General features: G+C 54.9%; 1 protein-coding gene across 1 annotated transcript; it reads left to right on the forward strand.

The window, feature by feature from the left end:
* The first annotated feature begins 2,131 nt into the window (after positions 1-2,131).
* Positions 2,132-14,821, forward strand: Pgd (phosphogluconate dehydrogenase). The gene is made up of 13 exons (XM_004639649.2): positions 2,132-2,288; positions 2,601-2,676; positions 3,463-3,642; positions 6,286-6,351; positions 6,869-6,987; positions 8,618-8,687; positions 9,928-10,062; positions 10,776-10,965; positions 12,952-13,082; positions 13,200-13,333; positions 13,943-14,042; positions 14,131-14,253; positions 14,339-14,821. The coding sequence occupies exons 1-13, from the start codon at positions 2,281-2,283 to the stop codon at positions 14,456-14,458; spliced, it is 1,452 nt and encodes a 483-aa protein (XP_004639706.1). The 5' UTR covers positions 2,132-2,280; the 3' UTR covers positions 14,459-14,821.
* The last annotated feature ends 925 nt before the right edge of the window (positions 14,822-15,746 follow it).

A 15,746-nucleotide genomic window follows, 5' to 3' on the forward strand; every position in this document is an offset into this window, starting at 1 on the left:
GGGGCTCTTAAGGGGGAATCTTCAATACAGGACAACTCAGGTAATAGAGACAGCTCCACATGGGCTGTGGGAGTCCCTCTTTTTTCCACAGGAGACAGGGAGAATTTTTCAAGTTCAACGCGCTGTTTTTGTAAAAGTTTATGTCCCTGTCCTCACCCCTTTCCAGGGAGCAGGAGTGTGGGAGGGATACAGGGTGGCCCCTTCCTCATCTCTAATAAGGGTTACAGTGAACACCTCCTGTCACAAACCACACATTAGAAAGAGAAAAGCTGCCTGTCACGCAAGCCTGTAATCCCAGCTACCCTGTAGGCTGAGACAGGATGGTGGTAAATGGGAGGCTAGCCTGGGCATCTTAGTGAGATCCTGTCTCAAAAACAAGGGGGGAGGGTGGACCAAATAATTTGGCTGTTATAGCGCCTGCAAGGGAGGGAGGGGGATGTTGGGCCTTGCTGGTCCCGCCCCCATCCCCCCCTCTAGGCTGCGATTGAGACTGGGCGTGGCGTACGCCTGTAATCCCAGCACTTGGGAGGCTGTAAACAGGAGAATCACCACGAATCCGATCTAGTAGTGAGATCCTGAACACCCTGTAGGCCCTTCCCTAAAATACAGGAAAGAAAAAAAAAAAAAAAAGGCATAGCTCGCTGGCAATGTGAGTGTCAGGCATATGCAAGATCCTGGGTTCTATTCCCAATGCTGCAAGAAAAAACAACTAAGGGGGGAAAAAAAAAAGAGAAAAAAAGGGGCTGGGGAGATGGCTCAGTAGAACAAGCACTTGCCTGGCAAGTGCAAGGGCCTGAGTTCAATTCCCAGTTCCGGGAAAAAAAAAAAAGAAAAAGAAAAAACAACTAAGGGGAGGGAAGGTTAGAGAAATATTTCTAGGCCTTATGATTCTTTGGGGACAGAGGGGCTCTCACTTTTATGACCCACCTTGGGAAAGAAAAACTATATTTTGACTTACTCTCGGGGATAAAGAGGTGACGGGGACAGGATCAGAATGAGCCTGCTTCTGCGGCCCTTAGGTGCCCCTTAGCTCAGAGTTCCCAAGACACCAAGGGGCTCCATGTGGGATATCAAGCCCTGACCCCCAAAGCAGAGCGAGCGTGGGTGCCAGATGCTGGACGCAGGTCCCAGGGCCTTCACTGAGGCCTGTGGTTACGGGGAACTCTTGTCATTCCTCTTCTGCAGAACGGGAAACTCAGATTTAATACCTTGGACTAGAGTACACGTGCGTGCCCCAGGGCCTGGTTCAGTCCCCAGCAGTGAAACAAGATATCCAGGGGTTGGGGAGGTGGCTCAGTAGAATAAACACTTCCTTGGCAAGCGCAAGGCTCTGAGTTCAAGCCCCGGTTCCGCAACAAAACAACAACAACAACAACAACAAAACCCCACCCAAAATATGGCCCCAGTTGCACAGCGGGAAAGACAAAAAACCAGAGCGAGCCCGTCAGCCTCCGTCAGAACCCCTGCTAATGAGGTTCTAGCTCATCTCAGCGGGCATCGGAAGTGCTTTACGTGATAGCAAAGGAGCTCTCTCCCCACTGAGGTCGCCCCTTTGATAGACAGGGACCTTGGAAAGCACCCAAGCCCCCGAGGACGTTTTCGGGTTAGCCCTGTCCCTGTGGAACTCAGCGCATCTCCCCGCTCTAACACGCTGTTTCGGGGGGCTCACACTCCTCGGCCCAGTACCGCTACGCGCTTTTAAAACTTGGTGAAGGGCCGGCGCACGCCGGCAATCCCAGCATTCTAAAAGGCTGAGGCAGGAGGATTGCAAATTTCAACCCAGTCCGGAAACTTAGACAGCCCTGTCTCTAAATTATAAAAAGCGCTGATGATGGACCCATACAGTTACAACAGAATCGAGTAGTTCAAAAACTAAAGTTTCCAGTGTTCGGTGAAACGATTTCTCAAAGCCTGCACCTGGGAGTCGTCCCTTCGCAGCTGCGCAAGTGCCAAGCGCAACCGGGCACACCCCCTCCAGTGGAGGGGCGGTGCCGCGCCGGGCTGTCATCGATGTGCTCGGAAATCTACTAACCCAGCCCCGGTGGTGGGCGGGCCCGTTTGGCCTCAGGTGGTATAACAGGCGCCTTAGAGAACCAATCGTGCTGCGCGAGACCCTGACCCTTACTTCCGATTGGCGAGTGCCAGCGAATGGGGTGAGGAGCGGCTGCAAGCTCCGGAGGTCTGCGGGAGCCGGACCGGACCGCACTTTCTGCTAGCACTGAGCCCCCGCGCTTCTTCTCTCCGCCTCTGTCTGCTCGGTCCACTGCCGCCGCCGTCGCCATGGCTCAGTGAGTGACCCGCGGGGCACCTGGACCCTGCTTCTCTCCCCGCCTCTCCAGCCTGGGGTCGCCCGCGTGCGCCCCAGGCGCCCGGACCCCACACTCCGAAGGCGCGACCCGAGCTTCCCGGCCCTCTGCGCGCAGGCACTGATGGCTGGTCGTGGGGTTCGGGGCTGGGTCCGGCAGGGCGGACTGGGTCCGTCAGACGGCGCCGAAACTCCCTGGGGGGTCCAGCGCAGCTTGGGGGGCGACCACTTACCTGTCGCATCAGAAATGAGCAGGCGCTGACATTTTTTCTTTGTCCTCTCCCCGGCCTTTCAGAGCTGACGTCGCGCTCATCGGGCTGGCTGTCATGGGCCAGAACTTGATTTTGAACATGAATGACCACGGCTTTGTGGTGAGTGCTGGGGGCAGGTCCAGTCCTGTGCTGCCCTGCTCGGACCTTGGCGTGCACCCTCCCGGCTGCACAGAATCCATAGAATCCACACCCCTTTCCAGCCCCGTGCAAACCCTTGGCCACCAGCTGCAAAGCAGCCACTTCAGTCGTGGGTGTGGCCGGCTGTCCCTGCAGTTCCAGGAAGGAGACTCCTGTGAGGTTCTGAGTGGTGGGAGAGGGCAGGTCCTGCCCGCCTGGAGCACTAACTTGTTGCCCAGTGAGATCTGGGAAGAGTGAGAAAGTCTCTTTCCCCCAGACAAGATTGCGCTCCGTTGCCCTGGCTGGCCTCCAGATCCAGGCTCACGCCATCCTCCCACCTCAGCCTCCTGACTTGGAGACTTCAGGCCCTGGACACCTCCACCAGCAATCTCTAAATGTTACTTCTAGAGATACTGAAGAGGCTTAGATGGCAACATCAAGGAAACAGGGACTGGGGACAAAGCCTAGGGAGGAGCTGGCTTAGCGGGCATGAAGCTTTGAGCCCAGAGGAGGACAGTCGGGTAGAAGCCAAGGCCAAGTCCCTGGTGGCACCGCTGCTTCCTGGATTTGCTTCTGAGGCCTAACCGGCAGTGACAGGTTCCACCAAGAAACAGGGCCTTTGCCTCGCTTCTGTACTGTGTCACCTTGTTGAGGTGGCTCGAGCCCTCCCTGGAACTTCAAGCTGTATAGGGGGACATGTTTGGGACTTGGTGCATAGTGTGAACATCTGTGTGTCTCAGCCCCCCTAATCTGTCCCTCTTCCTCTAGGTCTGTGCCTTTAACAGGACAGTCTCCAAAGTAGATGATTTCCTGGCCAACGAAGCGAAGGGAACTAAGGTGGTGGGCGCGCAGTCCCTGAAGGAGATGGTGTCCAAGCTGAAGAAGCCACGGCGGGTCATCCTGCTGGTCAAGGCCGGCCAGGCCGTGGATGACTTCATCGAGAAACTGGTGAGGCACTCGGGCTCCCGGCTGCTCTTTCCTTGGTTTTTCTTCCGAGATTTTGTTTTGAGTTTTCACTTTCTGGACAGGAAGTGCTCACTTCTGACGGGATGATTGCCTAAATGTTTCACTGTTGGCCAACCCGATTGGCACTCCTTGAGCAATAGAATAGCCCTGGGTGGCGGTGACTCTAGGACAGAGAGACAGAGGAGACAGAGGCGGTCACTAAGAAAGAATTAGCAGTAAGAATCAGGTCAATAGAAATCTATAGATGGGTTCTCTGTCTTTGTTACGCAGAAAGATTTTACAGTAGGTGTGTGGAGGCACCTGACCAGTAATCCGAGTGCTCTGGGGGGCTGAGGCAGGAGAATCATAAGTTCAAGCCCAGCTAGGACAGTGTGGGATTTAGCAAGACCTTGCCTTAAAAAATTAAAAAAGACCTGGGAATGTAGCTAAGTGTAAACTCTGGGTTCAACCCCAAGCACTGCCAAAACAGTGTTTTCTTGCACTTGTCTGGCGGGATCAAGGCTGGGACCATGTGCATACTGGGCAGGTATGAACGCTGCCGCTGAGCTACATAGCCAGACTCTACTTTTTGTTGGGTGAGACTGAACCAAGGGCCTTATTCATGCCAATCGTGAGTTCTACCCCTGAGCCATACCTCTAGCCCCTACATCTAAATTTTTTTTTCTTCCTATGGTACTGGGCATTAAACCCGTGGCCTTTGCACTGGGCTACGTCTCCAGCCGCCCCTCCCCTTTTTAAAGTTTATGTATTTGGCACAGGGTCTCACTATGCAGCTTGGACTTATAGTGATCCTCCTTCTTCAGCCTCCTTAGCACTGGGTCTACATGTGTCTGCCACCATGCCTGGTCTTAGTGGCTGGCTCCATGCACCCAGCACGACATACAGTACTGGGGATCAAACCCAGTTCCTTGTGCTTGCCCAGGCAGGGGCTTAGACCACTGAGCTATCTCTGCAGCCTCCAGCCCCCTTTTTGAGATAGGGTTTAACTACAATTCAGGCTGACCTCGAACTATTTAGCCCAAGCAAAGATCCTTCCACCTCAGCTTGTGAGTGCTGGGATTATAGGCGTGCACCATCATACCCAGCTTCCTCTTGTAGTTCTGAGATAGGTTACTAAGTTACTAAGTGTCTCAGTTACTCTTATCTCTTTGCTGGGACAAATACCCGACTCTCAAAATGAAGGAAGGAAAGGTTTAGTCACCTTATAGTTGCTAGAGGTTTCAGTCCATACTTACCTGGCTCCAAGGCAGCATGGAGCACGGCAGAGGGCAGCAGTTCATGGGGCGGAAGACAGCAAAACAGCAAGAAAAAAAGGGAGGAGCAGCAACAGAGTACAAGTCTGTCTTCTTAAACTGCATTCCGACTATGCCCCAGGCGGGGTGTGGTGCTCACACCCATAATCCCAGTGGGTCATGAGTGAATGACAAACTCTAAAGCCCGCCTGTGACTGCATGAGGCTTTGGGGGGACAACTGGACACAAACTATAGCACTAAGTTAGCCAAGCTGGCCTCAAATTTGATCTTACGGTTTTGATTTTTTTTTTTTTTTTAATGCATTTAGTACAGGGGAAACAGGGTCTACAGGGTCTCACTATGTAGATCAGACTTGTAGTGATCCTCCTGTTTTCAGCCTCCCAAGTGCTGGGATTATAGGTGTACACCACCCTGCCCAGTGTCAATCACCGGCTCAGTGCGCCCCAGGGGTGGGTCCTGCATGGACTGAACCCTGGCCGCTGTGCTCTGCCTAAGCAGGCACTTTAGTCCGCTGAGCTGTCTGGTCGGCCCTGAGCTGTTAGACCGGCCCCCAGTTTTGATTTTCTTATATTTATAAGTATCTATAGTATTTTTTACTAATAAATATTTGTGTCCAAATGTGGAAATTTTTTTTAGTATTCCTATAAAGAAACAATTTCCTTTTGTTTTTTTGAGATAGGATCTCACTGTGTAATCCAGGCTGTCCTTGAGTTTACCGTCCTCCTGCCTCAACCTCCAGGCATGCAACAATTTTCATAGTTGCATAATATGAACGATATGATATCCCTTTAGGGACTCCTAGGAAGTGGTCATTCTCTTTATTCCAAACAGTTTGAGGCTTTAGCAAGGGTATCTCTTGTTTTTATTTTATTTTTGTTTTTTGAGAACAAGGTCTCACTGTGCAGTTCAGGCTGACCTTGAACTCACTATGCAGCCCAGGCTGACCTTGAGCTCATGGCTATCCTCCTGCCTCAGCCTTCGGAGTACTGGGATTAGCCCCCATGCCTGACTTATGATTTTAAGATGTGACTAGAGCCACTGAGGATTGTTGACAATTAAACACCATATGCCGGGCTGGGGAGATAGCTCAGCAGCCTAAGTGCCTGGCAAGTACAAGGACCCAGGTTCGATCCACAGTACCGCATGCCTCATGGTGTGGTGGGACACGCCTGTAATCCCGGTGCTGGGGAGGCTGAGAACAGGAGGATCTCTGAGTCTGAGCTACATAGTGAGACCCTGTACCAAATAAATATTTATTTTTTAAATAAAATTTTAAAAGATTAGAAAACGGCATGCCTTCAGATTATATATATTTGGGATAAATTCCTGTTCATTTTCTTTGGTCACTGTGGTGCCTGTGTCTGGTTGCAGGTCCCGTTGTTGGACACCGGCGACATCATCATCGACGGGGGAAATTCTGAGTATCGTGACACCACAGTACGTGTCCCTTGGCCCCGATTCCTCTGGCTCCCGGGAACAGAGGGGTCAGCTTTCATCTGGGGCGGTGGGTCGCCGCCCGGGCCCTGGTCACTCCCAGCCCTTTTCTGGCTAGCTGGGGCTCGTGCTTTCGTCACTCCATCCTGCTGTTTGTGCAGAGTCTGTGTCTTTGAGACGCTGCTCTGCTGGCCTCAGGCCCTAGGGCTGTGTATGTCGCTCGGGCTCTGGGAGCCTGCAGAACGATACTAAGTCACTAAGCTCCTATGAAACCAGTTCTTAATTCAGGAGTCTCTGGGGAAGATGGGACTGTGTTCTGCCTTTATTCCTTCTGGCAGTTGGGACGGTTCCATTGAGCATCCAGGAAAACTGGTTGCTTTAATTGCCACCTGCAGTTGCCACTGGAGTGACCTGGGCCAGGCCTGTCCACCACAGCGTCTCTGGCCAACTCACGCTTCCTCGATCCGTGGGAGGAATTTGGGTTTTGGAGGCATCATGACGTGGTTTTCCTCTTCCTCAGAGGCGATGTCGAGACCTCAAGGCCAAGGGCATCTTGTTCGTGGGGAGTGGCGTCAGTGGTGGCGAGGAAGGGGCCCGGTACGGCCCGTCTCTCATGCCAGGTGGCAACAGAGAGGCTTGGTGAGTAGCCCAGGTGCCCCGAGCTCTGCACCTCGCCTTTGCTGGGGGGCCAGGCGCTGCTTTCCTCTGGACGGTATTGCGGGGCTCCAAGAGTACGCATGCTCCTCCTTCTTTCTTTCATCACTGACCGAGGCTGGTAGTGAAGGCCTTAGGCTAGGAGGAGCCAGGCCAGATGTCCCAGGCTGGCATCGAGGGAGGACTCAGTGCCGCCTCTGCTGGCTGATGCGTGGTCCCAAGATAACTTTCATAATTGAGTAGCAGGACAATCTGACCAGGCCTGGGAATGAGGCAGAAAATTATATCTCACTGGAGGTTAAAAACCACACTTGCCACTCCACCTCCTCTGGACTGCAGAGCAGGATGAAGACAGGAGAGGGTGGCGGCGGGAGGGGCCGAGAGTCCACTGAGGCCTGTGCAGGCAGTGGCCCCTGCATGGCTGCGACCTGTGAGACTGAGACACTGCTGAGACTGCAGAAAGAGAATGAGCCACATGGGAGGCAGAGGGAGCACAGGAGGGGAAAATGGGAGAGGAAGTGTCATTCTGAGGGGCAGCCCGGAGCGAGCTGGAGTTCCAGAGAGTCTGGGGTTATGGTAGGCAGTGGAGTGCAGGAGTGTGGGAACCTGGGGTTAAATTACCCCTCAGGTGGGAAGCCTTCCTGTGCCTCAGAAACAGAGAAACATCGTTCACATGGGAGCCTGGGACGCAGAGGCCTGCACTTCCTCCTGGGCTCCGCTCCCCACTGGTCTGAGGGAAGCAGAGATGGCTGTGGAGGCCAGGGTGGGGCCCAGAGGAGAACCTCACCAGAGCCTCGCAGAAAAACAGCCAGAAACAAGAGCAGGAAGTGGCTCTTGGACCTGAAGAGGGCCCCGGGTGTCCCGAGGGCTGGCCTGCAGCCCGGTCAGCTTTGTGTCTGCGGCAGTGTGTGGAGGAGAATCTCTGCCCGGCCCACAGTGGGCAGAACAGTGAGGGGACAGCAGGAGTAGGAGGCAGAACCACCCGTGCAGGCAGCTGGGAAGAGGAACTGGGAAGAGGAATTGGGCGGCTTCTGCAACACTGTGACCGCGTGTGCGGAACCTGCGAGCCTGCATCGAGGCTAAGCTCGTCTTAAGGGGAACCTGGGTCACTTGCAGGCTGGAGTCACAGTTTATTCTGGTGCCACAGTGGCAATTTTTCTGGTGGAGTGTGTATGTGTGTGTTGCCGGGGTAGGACCCGGGGCTGTGTGCTTGGCCCCAAGCTGCATCCCCACCACACGTTCAGGCTGCTTAGTCTTTTATTTTGGTTTCCGAGCCAGTCTTACTCTGCTCCAGGCCGGCCTTGAACTTGCTCCGTAGCCCAGAATGACTTCAAACTCGTGATCCTCCTGCCTCGGCCTCCCAAGTGCTGGCTGACAGGCGTGCACACCTCGGCTGGCTCTGCCCGGCCTTCTGGTGCCTGAGGCAGGTGGTGCAGCCTGTCCTGAGGCCCACCCAGACCAGAGGCACAGGCCTGACATTTACCTGCGGGGCTCAGGGTACTCTGCCCTTGAAGGAGCACTTCTGCCTCCCGCTGCAAAGTGGGGCCTGGGTGGGGCCTCCGTGCTGAGCGAGGCCACTGCCCCCTCTGCTGAGCCCATCCCTGTCCCTCTGCAGGCCACACATCAAGACCATCTTCCAGAGCATCGCTGCGAAAGTAGGAACCGGAGAGCCCTGCTGTGATTGGGCAAGTGCTGGGCAACCCTGCGCGTCGTGGGCACCGTGGGCACCAAGGGCCGCCCCAGTGACCGGTGCACGGCTGAGCAGAGCCTGCCTTGGCTCCAGTGGCTGCTTAGTGACGTTAGCATCAGTCTGAATCCTCCGGCTGATACCCAGCGCGCACTCGCGTGCCTCGGGACCCGTGGGCCTGGCCTGGCCCAGTCAGGAGGGCCAGGTCAGCAGTGTGGACGCAGAGGTGGCCGGGAGACTGCCTGCCACCAGCGTGCCCCGAGGACTTGACTGTGCCTCTGTGCGTTGTCCCACGGACGGTGTGCAGATGTTTCGCTTCCCCAGGTAGCTCTGTGGGATCAGAGTAAGTCGTTTGGTTTGATTTTTCAAGACAGGGTCTCGCTATGTAATCCAGGCTGGCCTTGAACTCACTGTAGAGCCCAGGGCCAGCACGACCTACATAGTGAGACCCTGTTCCAAAAACAAAGGAAAAAAGAGTTGCCCATGGTAAACTCAGCCACTGTTCTGAGTTTTACATCTGGCGAGCTCATGTGAGGCAGGACCCCGTCAGCAGCGGGCCTGGAACTGCATGTCTGGATTCAGAAGTTGAGAGCCTTGCAAGGCTGTATTTATATCTCAGGAAAAAAAAAAAAAAAATGATTTAGGGGCCAGGGAGATGGCTCCATGGAATAAACGCTTCCCTGGCAAGCGCAAGGGCCTGAGTTCAATTCCCAGTTCCGCAAAAAAAAAAAAAAAGATTTAATGAACCAGTTACTGTAACTTCCCATTGCTAAAAAAGTGGCAGCTCCAGGAAAAAGGATTTTTTTTGTGGTCTTTTTTTCTGAGACAGGGTCAGGCTGGCTTTGGACTTACTCTGTAGCCCAGGCTGGCCTCGAACTCAGCACCCTCAGCCTCCTTGGTGCTGAGATTACAGGCACATGCCACCACACTCAGCAGAGAGGATTTTTTAAACTTGTGTGTAGGACTGGGCAAAGCCACAAGAACGAGCCTGCAGGACCTATGCGAGAGACAAGTCTATAGGGACAAACAGCTGAGGGCGCATGGGACTGGATCGAAGCCTGCACCGTGCGTGCTGCCAGATGAATTTTGTTTGAAAATAATTATGTGCGCCTCCCTCCTGCGTTGCTTTTTGCACGAACAAATGGAAGGACAGGGAAGGGAGCCTTGCGGAGGACCTGTGGGGCTGAGGGGCTTTGCGCTGTTTCCCCGTGATGGCCCCCTGCTTGTCGCCCCGACAGGTAGGAGATGAGGGAGCCGGGCACTTCGTGAAGATGGTCCACAACGGCATCGAGTACGGCGACATGCAGCTCATCTGCGAGGCCTACCACCTGATGAAGGACGTGCTGGGCATGGGGCACGAGGAGATGGCCCAGGTGCGCCGCCCCCGCGGTCACTCAGTGAGCGGGGAGCTGTCCTTGCTGATGCGGCCGGGACTAGCTGATAGTTCCTCAAAGTTAGTGCATGGGAAGCGCAGGGATGCGCTTCCCGTCCATCTGTCCATCCATCTGCACTGTCTGTCCGCCCACTGTTGATGTCCCGGGTACTTTCCTTCCCTGGGGACTTCAGCAGTGCAGGTACACATTTGCTTTAGCTGAAGTTGGAGCTGGTGCCCCAGATGCTAGGCAATCACTCATTGCACTGAACTGCCCAGCCCGAGCTCCTCTCCTGCCGTTTCACTGCATCCGGGCTTTTCCGTGCGTGTTCGCAGTTAGTTGGTGTGTATAATCTCGGTCTGTTTCTCCAACGAGTACACAGAAGTGCTTTCTCCATGGAGGTGTGCTCCCGAGGCTCTGTGGTCTTGGCAGGCAGGCAGGCAGGCAGGCAGGCAAGCAGACAGAAACTAATACAGAAACCTTAGCATGGCCTGTCGTGAGGAAACAAGCAGGCAGAGACACTGGCTTCATTTGTGCTGTGGCTGCACTGCCCCAAGCTCCCCGCCAGGCAGGTGCGCCAGGCAGCTGCATGCCCTGGTCACTTCGGAGACAGGTGTGGCCTGGGCAGGTGGGCGGGCAAGCCAGGGAGGAACGCGCCCTGCACAGGTTGTGCGGCCTCATCCTGACGTTGCTTTGTCCCTCTGACCCTGCAGGCGTTCGAGGAATGGAATAAGACTGAATTGGACTCATTCCTGATTGAGATCACCGCCAGCATCCTCAAGTTCAAAGACAGCGATGGCCAACACCTGCTGCCCAAGATCAGGGACAGCGCGGGGCAGAAGGGCACCGGGAAGTGGACGGCCATCTCCGCCCTGGAGTACGGTGTCCCTGTCACCCTCATCGGTACTGTTGCGGGCCCCAGTTCTGACCTTAAGCCCCCTGGGGTGCTCTCTGAAGGTTGCCTCCGGGGAGCGTCCGAATGGGTGGGTTTTCAGGGTCTTTCTGCAGGTAGGAATGCACGCTGGTTGGCGCCTTCTCTTTATACTCCCCTTTTCCCTGGGGAGCTCGTCCCCTCCCCACCCAGTTTCAGCTTTGGGATGTTTTACATTCAGGCTGGCCTTGAGCCCACTGTGGAGCCCAGGCTGGCCTGGGACCCTTAGCAGTCCTGCTGCCTCAGCTCTGAGTGCTGGGACCAGGGGTGTGCACCACCACACTGACTGAGTAGTTGGCCTGGCCTCGCCTGCGTGGGACCTGGAAGGGCAGGGAAGCTGGGAGCAGGCCGAGAAGCCCCGTTGGCAGAAGGAAGTTGTGCCCTCAGCCAGCCTGAGTGCGGGGGTGTGAGCCACCTGCTCGTGGGGACTGAGGTGTTGCAGAGGTAGCACTGTCCCCACAGAGCCCTCTCCTTGCTAGAGAGACTTTGTGCCCTGCCCTGGGCAGCTGGGGCTGCGGTTCCACTTGAGGGGGGCGTCGAGGTGGAAGTCGCTGCCGCCTCGCTCGCCTTGGGCAACACGAGGGCTTGCCACATGTGGAGTTGCAGCAGCGCTGTGTGCGAGGCTTCCGCCTGCTGCATCACCGTGCACTGCTGAGGAGTGAGGAGCGATGGGCGGGCGGGCCGGCACAGGAGCCGTGTGGGGCTGCTCGCGGCTCCGCGCACGCTCTCCAGCTCAGGGCCCAAATGCTCTCTGCAAGTCCTCGCTTAGGTTCCCGATTTCAGCCTATTTTGTCTGTGGACCGAAAAGGAAAGAAGATAATTTGTTCACATTATAGAAAGTCAGGGTGTACACTTGTGGTCTTGACACTGCCGAGGCTGAGCAGGGGGTTGCCACACGGTCGAGGCTGTCCTGGCTGCAGAATGAGTTCAAGGCCAGCTTGAGCTTCACAGCAAGACATTGTTTCCAAAAAATAAATAAAATAAGTCCAATACCCTGGGTGGTAGCGCATTCTGTAATCCCTTCCTCTTAGGAAGCTGTAGCAGGAGCGTTGTAAGTTCAGGGCCAACCTGGGCAACTTGGTAAGTTGATTAGTAAGTAGTTGATCGGTAAATTCTTTCTCAAAATGAAGAAGGTGGGGATATAGTGCAGGGCTCCCTGGGCTCGGTCCCTGGTGCTGAAAATAAAATAACTACTACGTGTGGCAGAGCACACCTGTAATCCCAGCACTTGGGAGGCTGAGGCAGGAGGATCACCATGAGTTTAAGCCCAGCCTGAACTACAAAGTGAGACCTTCTCAAAACAACAAGAAAAACCAAACAAAAACTATCAATATATAATGAAAGTCATGAAGACAACTATATTTAATATAGGGCCAGGAAGATAGCTCAGTGGAATAAGTGCTTGCCTGGCAAGTGCAGGGTCTTCAGTTCAATCCCTGATACCACCACAAAAAAAATATATGTATGTGTAATTAATACATTTGTATTAATTATTGTAACTGTTCCAACCTGTTTTAAAACCGTTTTATTGCTATTTTATCTTTTTTTTCTCATTAAAATGAATAAATGATAAAAAAAAAGTTGGTGCTAACTTTTACGAAAAATAATGGAAGTCTTCTAAATTGAAACTAAAATTAAAAAAAAAAAGTAAAATTTTAATTCATTGCCAATAGTGAGTAGTAATTCTCAATAGTTGTCTTATTTCTTCACTTTTGCTCAACTCCCCCCTCTGAACTGTGAGTTGGCCTTTGTGGTTGAGTCCTTGCATTTGCACTGAGGTGAATTTTAGCACATCACCTGTTTACTGTTTTGCTGAAGGGTAAGCCTGACGCTTCGGGCTCACCTTAGCGCCCGCGTCGCCTGCGCCTCTGGACCTCCGCGCTGTGATGCACGCGTGCCTCTTTCCCGGGACCTGGAGGACTCTGCGCTGTGTCACCCTCTGCTCACTGTCCACACAGGAGAAGCTGTCTTTGCTCGGTGCTTATCGTCACTGAAGGACGAAAGGGTCCAAGCTAGCAAGAGGCTGAGGGGCCCCCCAAAGACCCAGTTTGGGGGTGACAAGAAGTCCTTCCTGGAGGACATCCGAGAGGTGAGGCGAGCTGGCGCTGCCTGCAGTTCCTGCTCCCTTCTGCAGCGAGGGCTGGGCGGGTGGAGGCAGCCACGCGCCAGACGCAGCCTCCTGAGTGCCGTGTGGCTGTCACCCTAGGCCCTCTATGCGTCCAAGATCATCTCCTATGCGCAGGGCTTCATGCTGCTCAGGCAGGCGGCCGCCGAGTTTGGCTGGACCCTCAACTATGGCGGCATCGCCCTCATGTGGCGTGGGGGCTGCATCATCCGCAGGTGAGCCCGGGCCACCCTGCACCTCTGCCCTGCTGTGACCTAGCCTGGCAGCCAGCTGTCACCGGGTTACACGGTGCCTGCTCTTTGCGTCCTGTATGGTTGGCGCTCTGTGTCCCGCTTCCTGTTGTGTAGGTTCACCCAATTTCAGACTGGAAATCTTTGCAAAAACAGCAAGTACCACAGAGAGTGTGGCGCACGCAGGGACTCTTCTTGTCCTTAGTGACGCCTTGGGTATCGACCCTGTGACCCATGGAGGATGGGGTCAGGAAACCATGCCACAAGCTGCTGAGGCTGACTCGATTGACTCCGTGACACCTTTGTGTCTCTGTAGGGGTGGGGATGTAACTCAGTGGCACAGCGCCTGCCTGGCAAGCTCAAAGCCCTGAGTTCAAATTCTAGTTCCAAAAAATAAAGTGTCTCTGTGAGTACTGTCATGCCCTGTGTTCCTGTTTCTTAGGACTGTCTGCTCCGCACTGTCACCAAGCCACCAGCCAGCTCCCAGGCCTGGGGACAGGCTCCCCCCTGGCCTGTCCAGGGCGGACCCTACTTTCTGCCCGGCATTGGGCCTGCCAGGGCGAAGGCCACTGACCCTCCCCCCATGCATTCCAGTGTTTTCCTGGGGAAGATAAAGGAAGCCTTTGACCGCAGCCCTGACCTCCAGAACCTGCTGCTTGATGACTTCTTCAGGTCGGCCGTGGAGAGCTGCCAGGTACACGGGAGCACGGGCGGACACGGGAGGGGGCTCATGCTGCTGCCGGAGCGGGAGCTGCTCACGCCGGCTCCGCCTTGGCATGCAGGATGCGTGGCGGCGCACGGTCACCACCGGGGTCCAGGCGGGTATCCCCATGCCCTGCTTCACCACTGCTCTGGCCTTCTACGATGGCTACCGACACGAGAAGCTGCCCGCCAACCTCCTCCAGGTGAGCTGGGCCGTGCCCACCCACGCTGCCTTGGCCTCCCTCCCTGTGGGGCTGCCCGCTGCCCGCTGCCCGCTTGCTTTCCCAGGCGCAGCGGGATTACTTTGGGGCCCACACCTATGAGCTCTTGGCCAAGCCGGGCGAGTTCATCCACACCAACTGGACAGGCCACGGCGGGAGCGTGTCCTCCTCCTCGTACAATGCCTAACAGGCCGCTGCTCCGCCCTCGGACCCCACACACGGGACCTTCCTGGCTACAGCACTCCGCCCCACTCCCCACCCCATCTCCAGCCCAGTGTGGGTGACTTGTGAGGTCACAGCACCTTGTGCTCTCTCCCTCGCCCTTTGGACCGCCCAGGAACTGAGGGACAGTGGGGACCACGCAGCCCAGCAACAGGGCTGGGGGTCGGCAGGGCCCTCACACAGCTGGGCTCCCTTTCTTTCTACTCAGTAAAAGCCATGTTGTGTTTACGCCTTTTCTCTACACTCAAGTCTCACCTGGGCCACACCCAGCAGTCCTCCAGCCACAGACAGAATTGCAGTGGTTTTAATAAATTTGAATCGATTTTTCTTCCAGCCTAAAGTTTTCTTTTTGTTTAAAAAAAGCCAGGCGCAGTGGTGCACAGCCATCCCAGCTGCTTGGGAGGCTGAGGCAGGAGGATCACAAGTTCAGAGCCAGCCTGAGCAATTTAGCAAGACCCTGTCTCCAGGGCTGGGGAGATGGCTCAGTAGGATAAGCTCTTGACAGGAAAACTCAAGGATCTGAGTTCAATCCCCGGTTCTGAAAAAAAAAAAAAAAAGAAAGAAAGAAAAAATATTTTGGGCTGTTGAGATGGCTCAGTGGTCTAAAGCACCTACTTAGAACAAGCTTAGCAAAGCACAGGGACGGGACCGCGGTTCAATCCCCAGCACCACATGCCAGCCAGCCCCGCCCCCTGGTGTGCTGAGCTGGCCACACACACACACACACACACACACACATAAATAAATAATTAAAAAAAAAAAACCCTGTCTCCAAAATTAAAAGGGGGGTGCAGCTGTAGCTCAGTGGTAGAGAGCTGGGGCTCAGTTCCCCAGGACCACGAGAGGGACAGGGAGAGACTTGAGAACACAAGGAACGCCATATTTGGCGGTGGCATGGGGGATGTCTTGTTTCACTTGTGCTCACAGTGACAGTCTGTGTCGTCCTGTCTGTCGCGTCTGCCACCATAAACTAGAGAATGACACTGAAGTGCTGGTCCGCTCGGCCGCCTTGTCCTTCCCCGGCCTGGTGCCCACTTCATTCCTGATGGTGGACAGCCTGGACTGGGTTGTTTGAGGCTGCCCGTCTGAGCAGCTGGAGTCTGGTTTGCGCTCTGGCCTCTTTCAGAGTGAAAAGGCGCCCCTGGGGCACGCTGACCCAGCACTTGGGAGGCTGTAAACAGGAGAATCACTACGAGTCTGATCTAGTAGTGAGACCTTGAACACCCTGTAGACCGTTCCCTAAAATGCAAAAA

Source organism: Octodon degus, unplaced genomic scaffold (genome assembly GCF_000260255.1).
Source record: "Octodon degus isolate 3935 unplaced genomic scaffold, OctDeg1.0 scaffold00113, whole genome shotgun sequence".
In the NCBI taxonomy this organism is placed as follows: Eukaryota; Metazoa; Chordata; class Mammalia; order Rodentia; family Octodontidae; genus Octodon; species Octodon degus.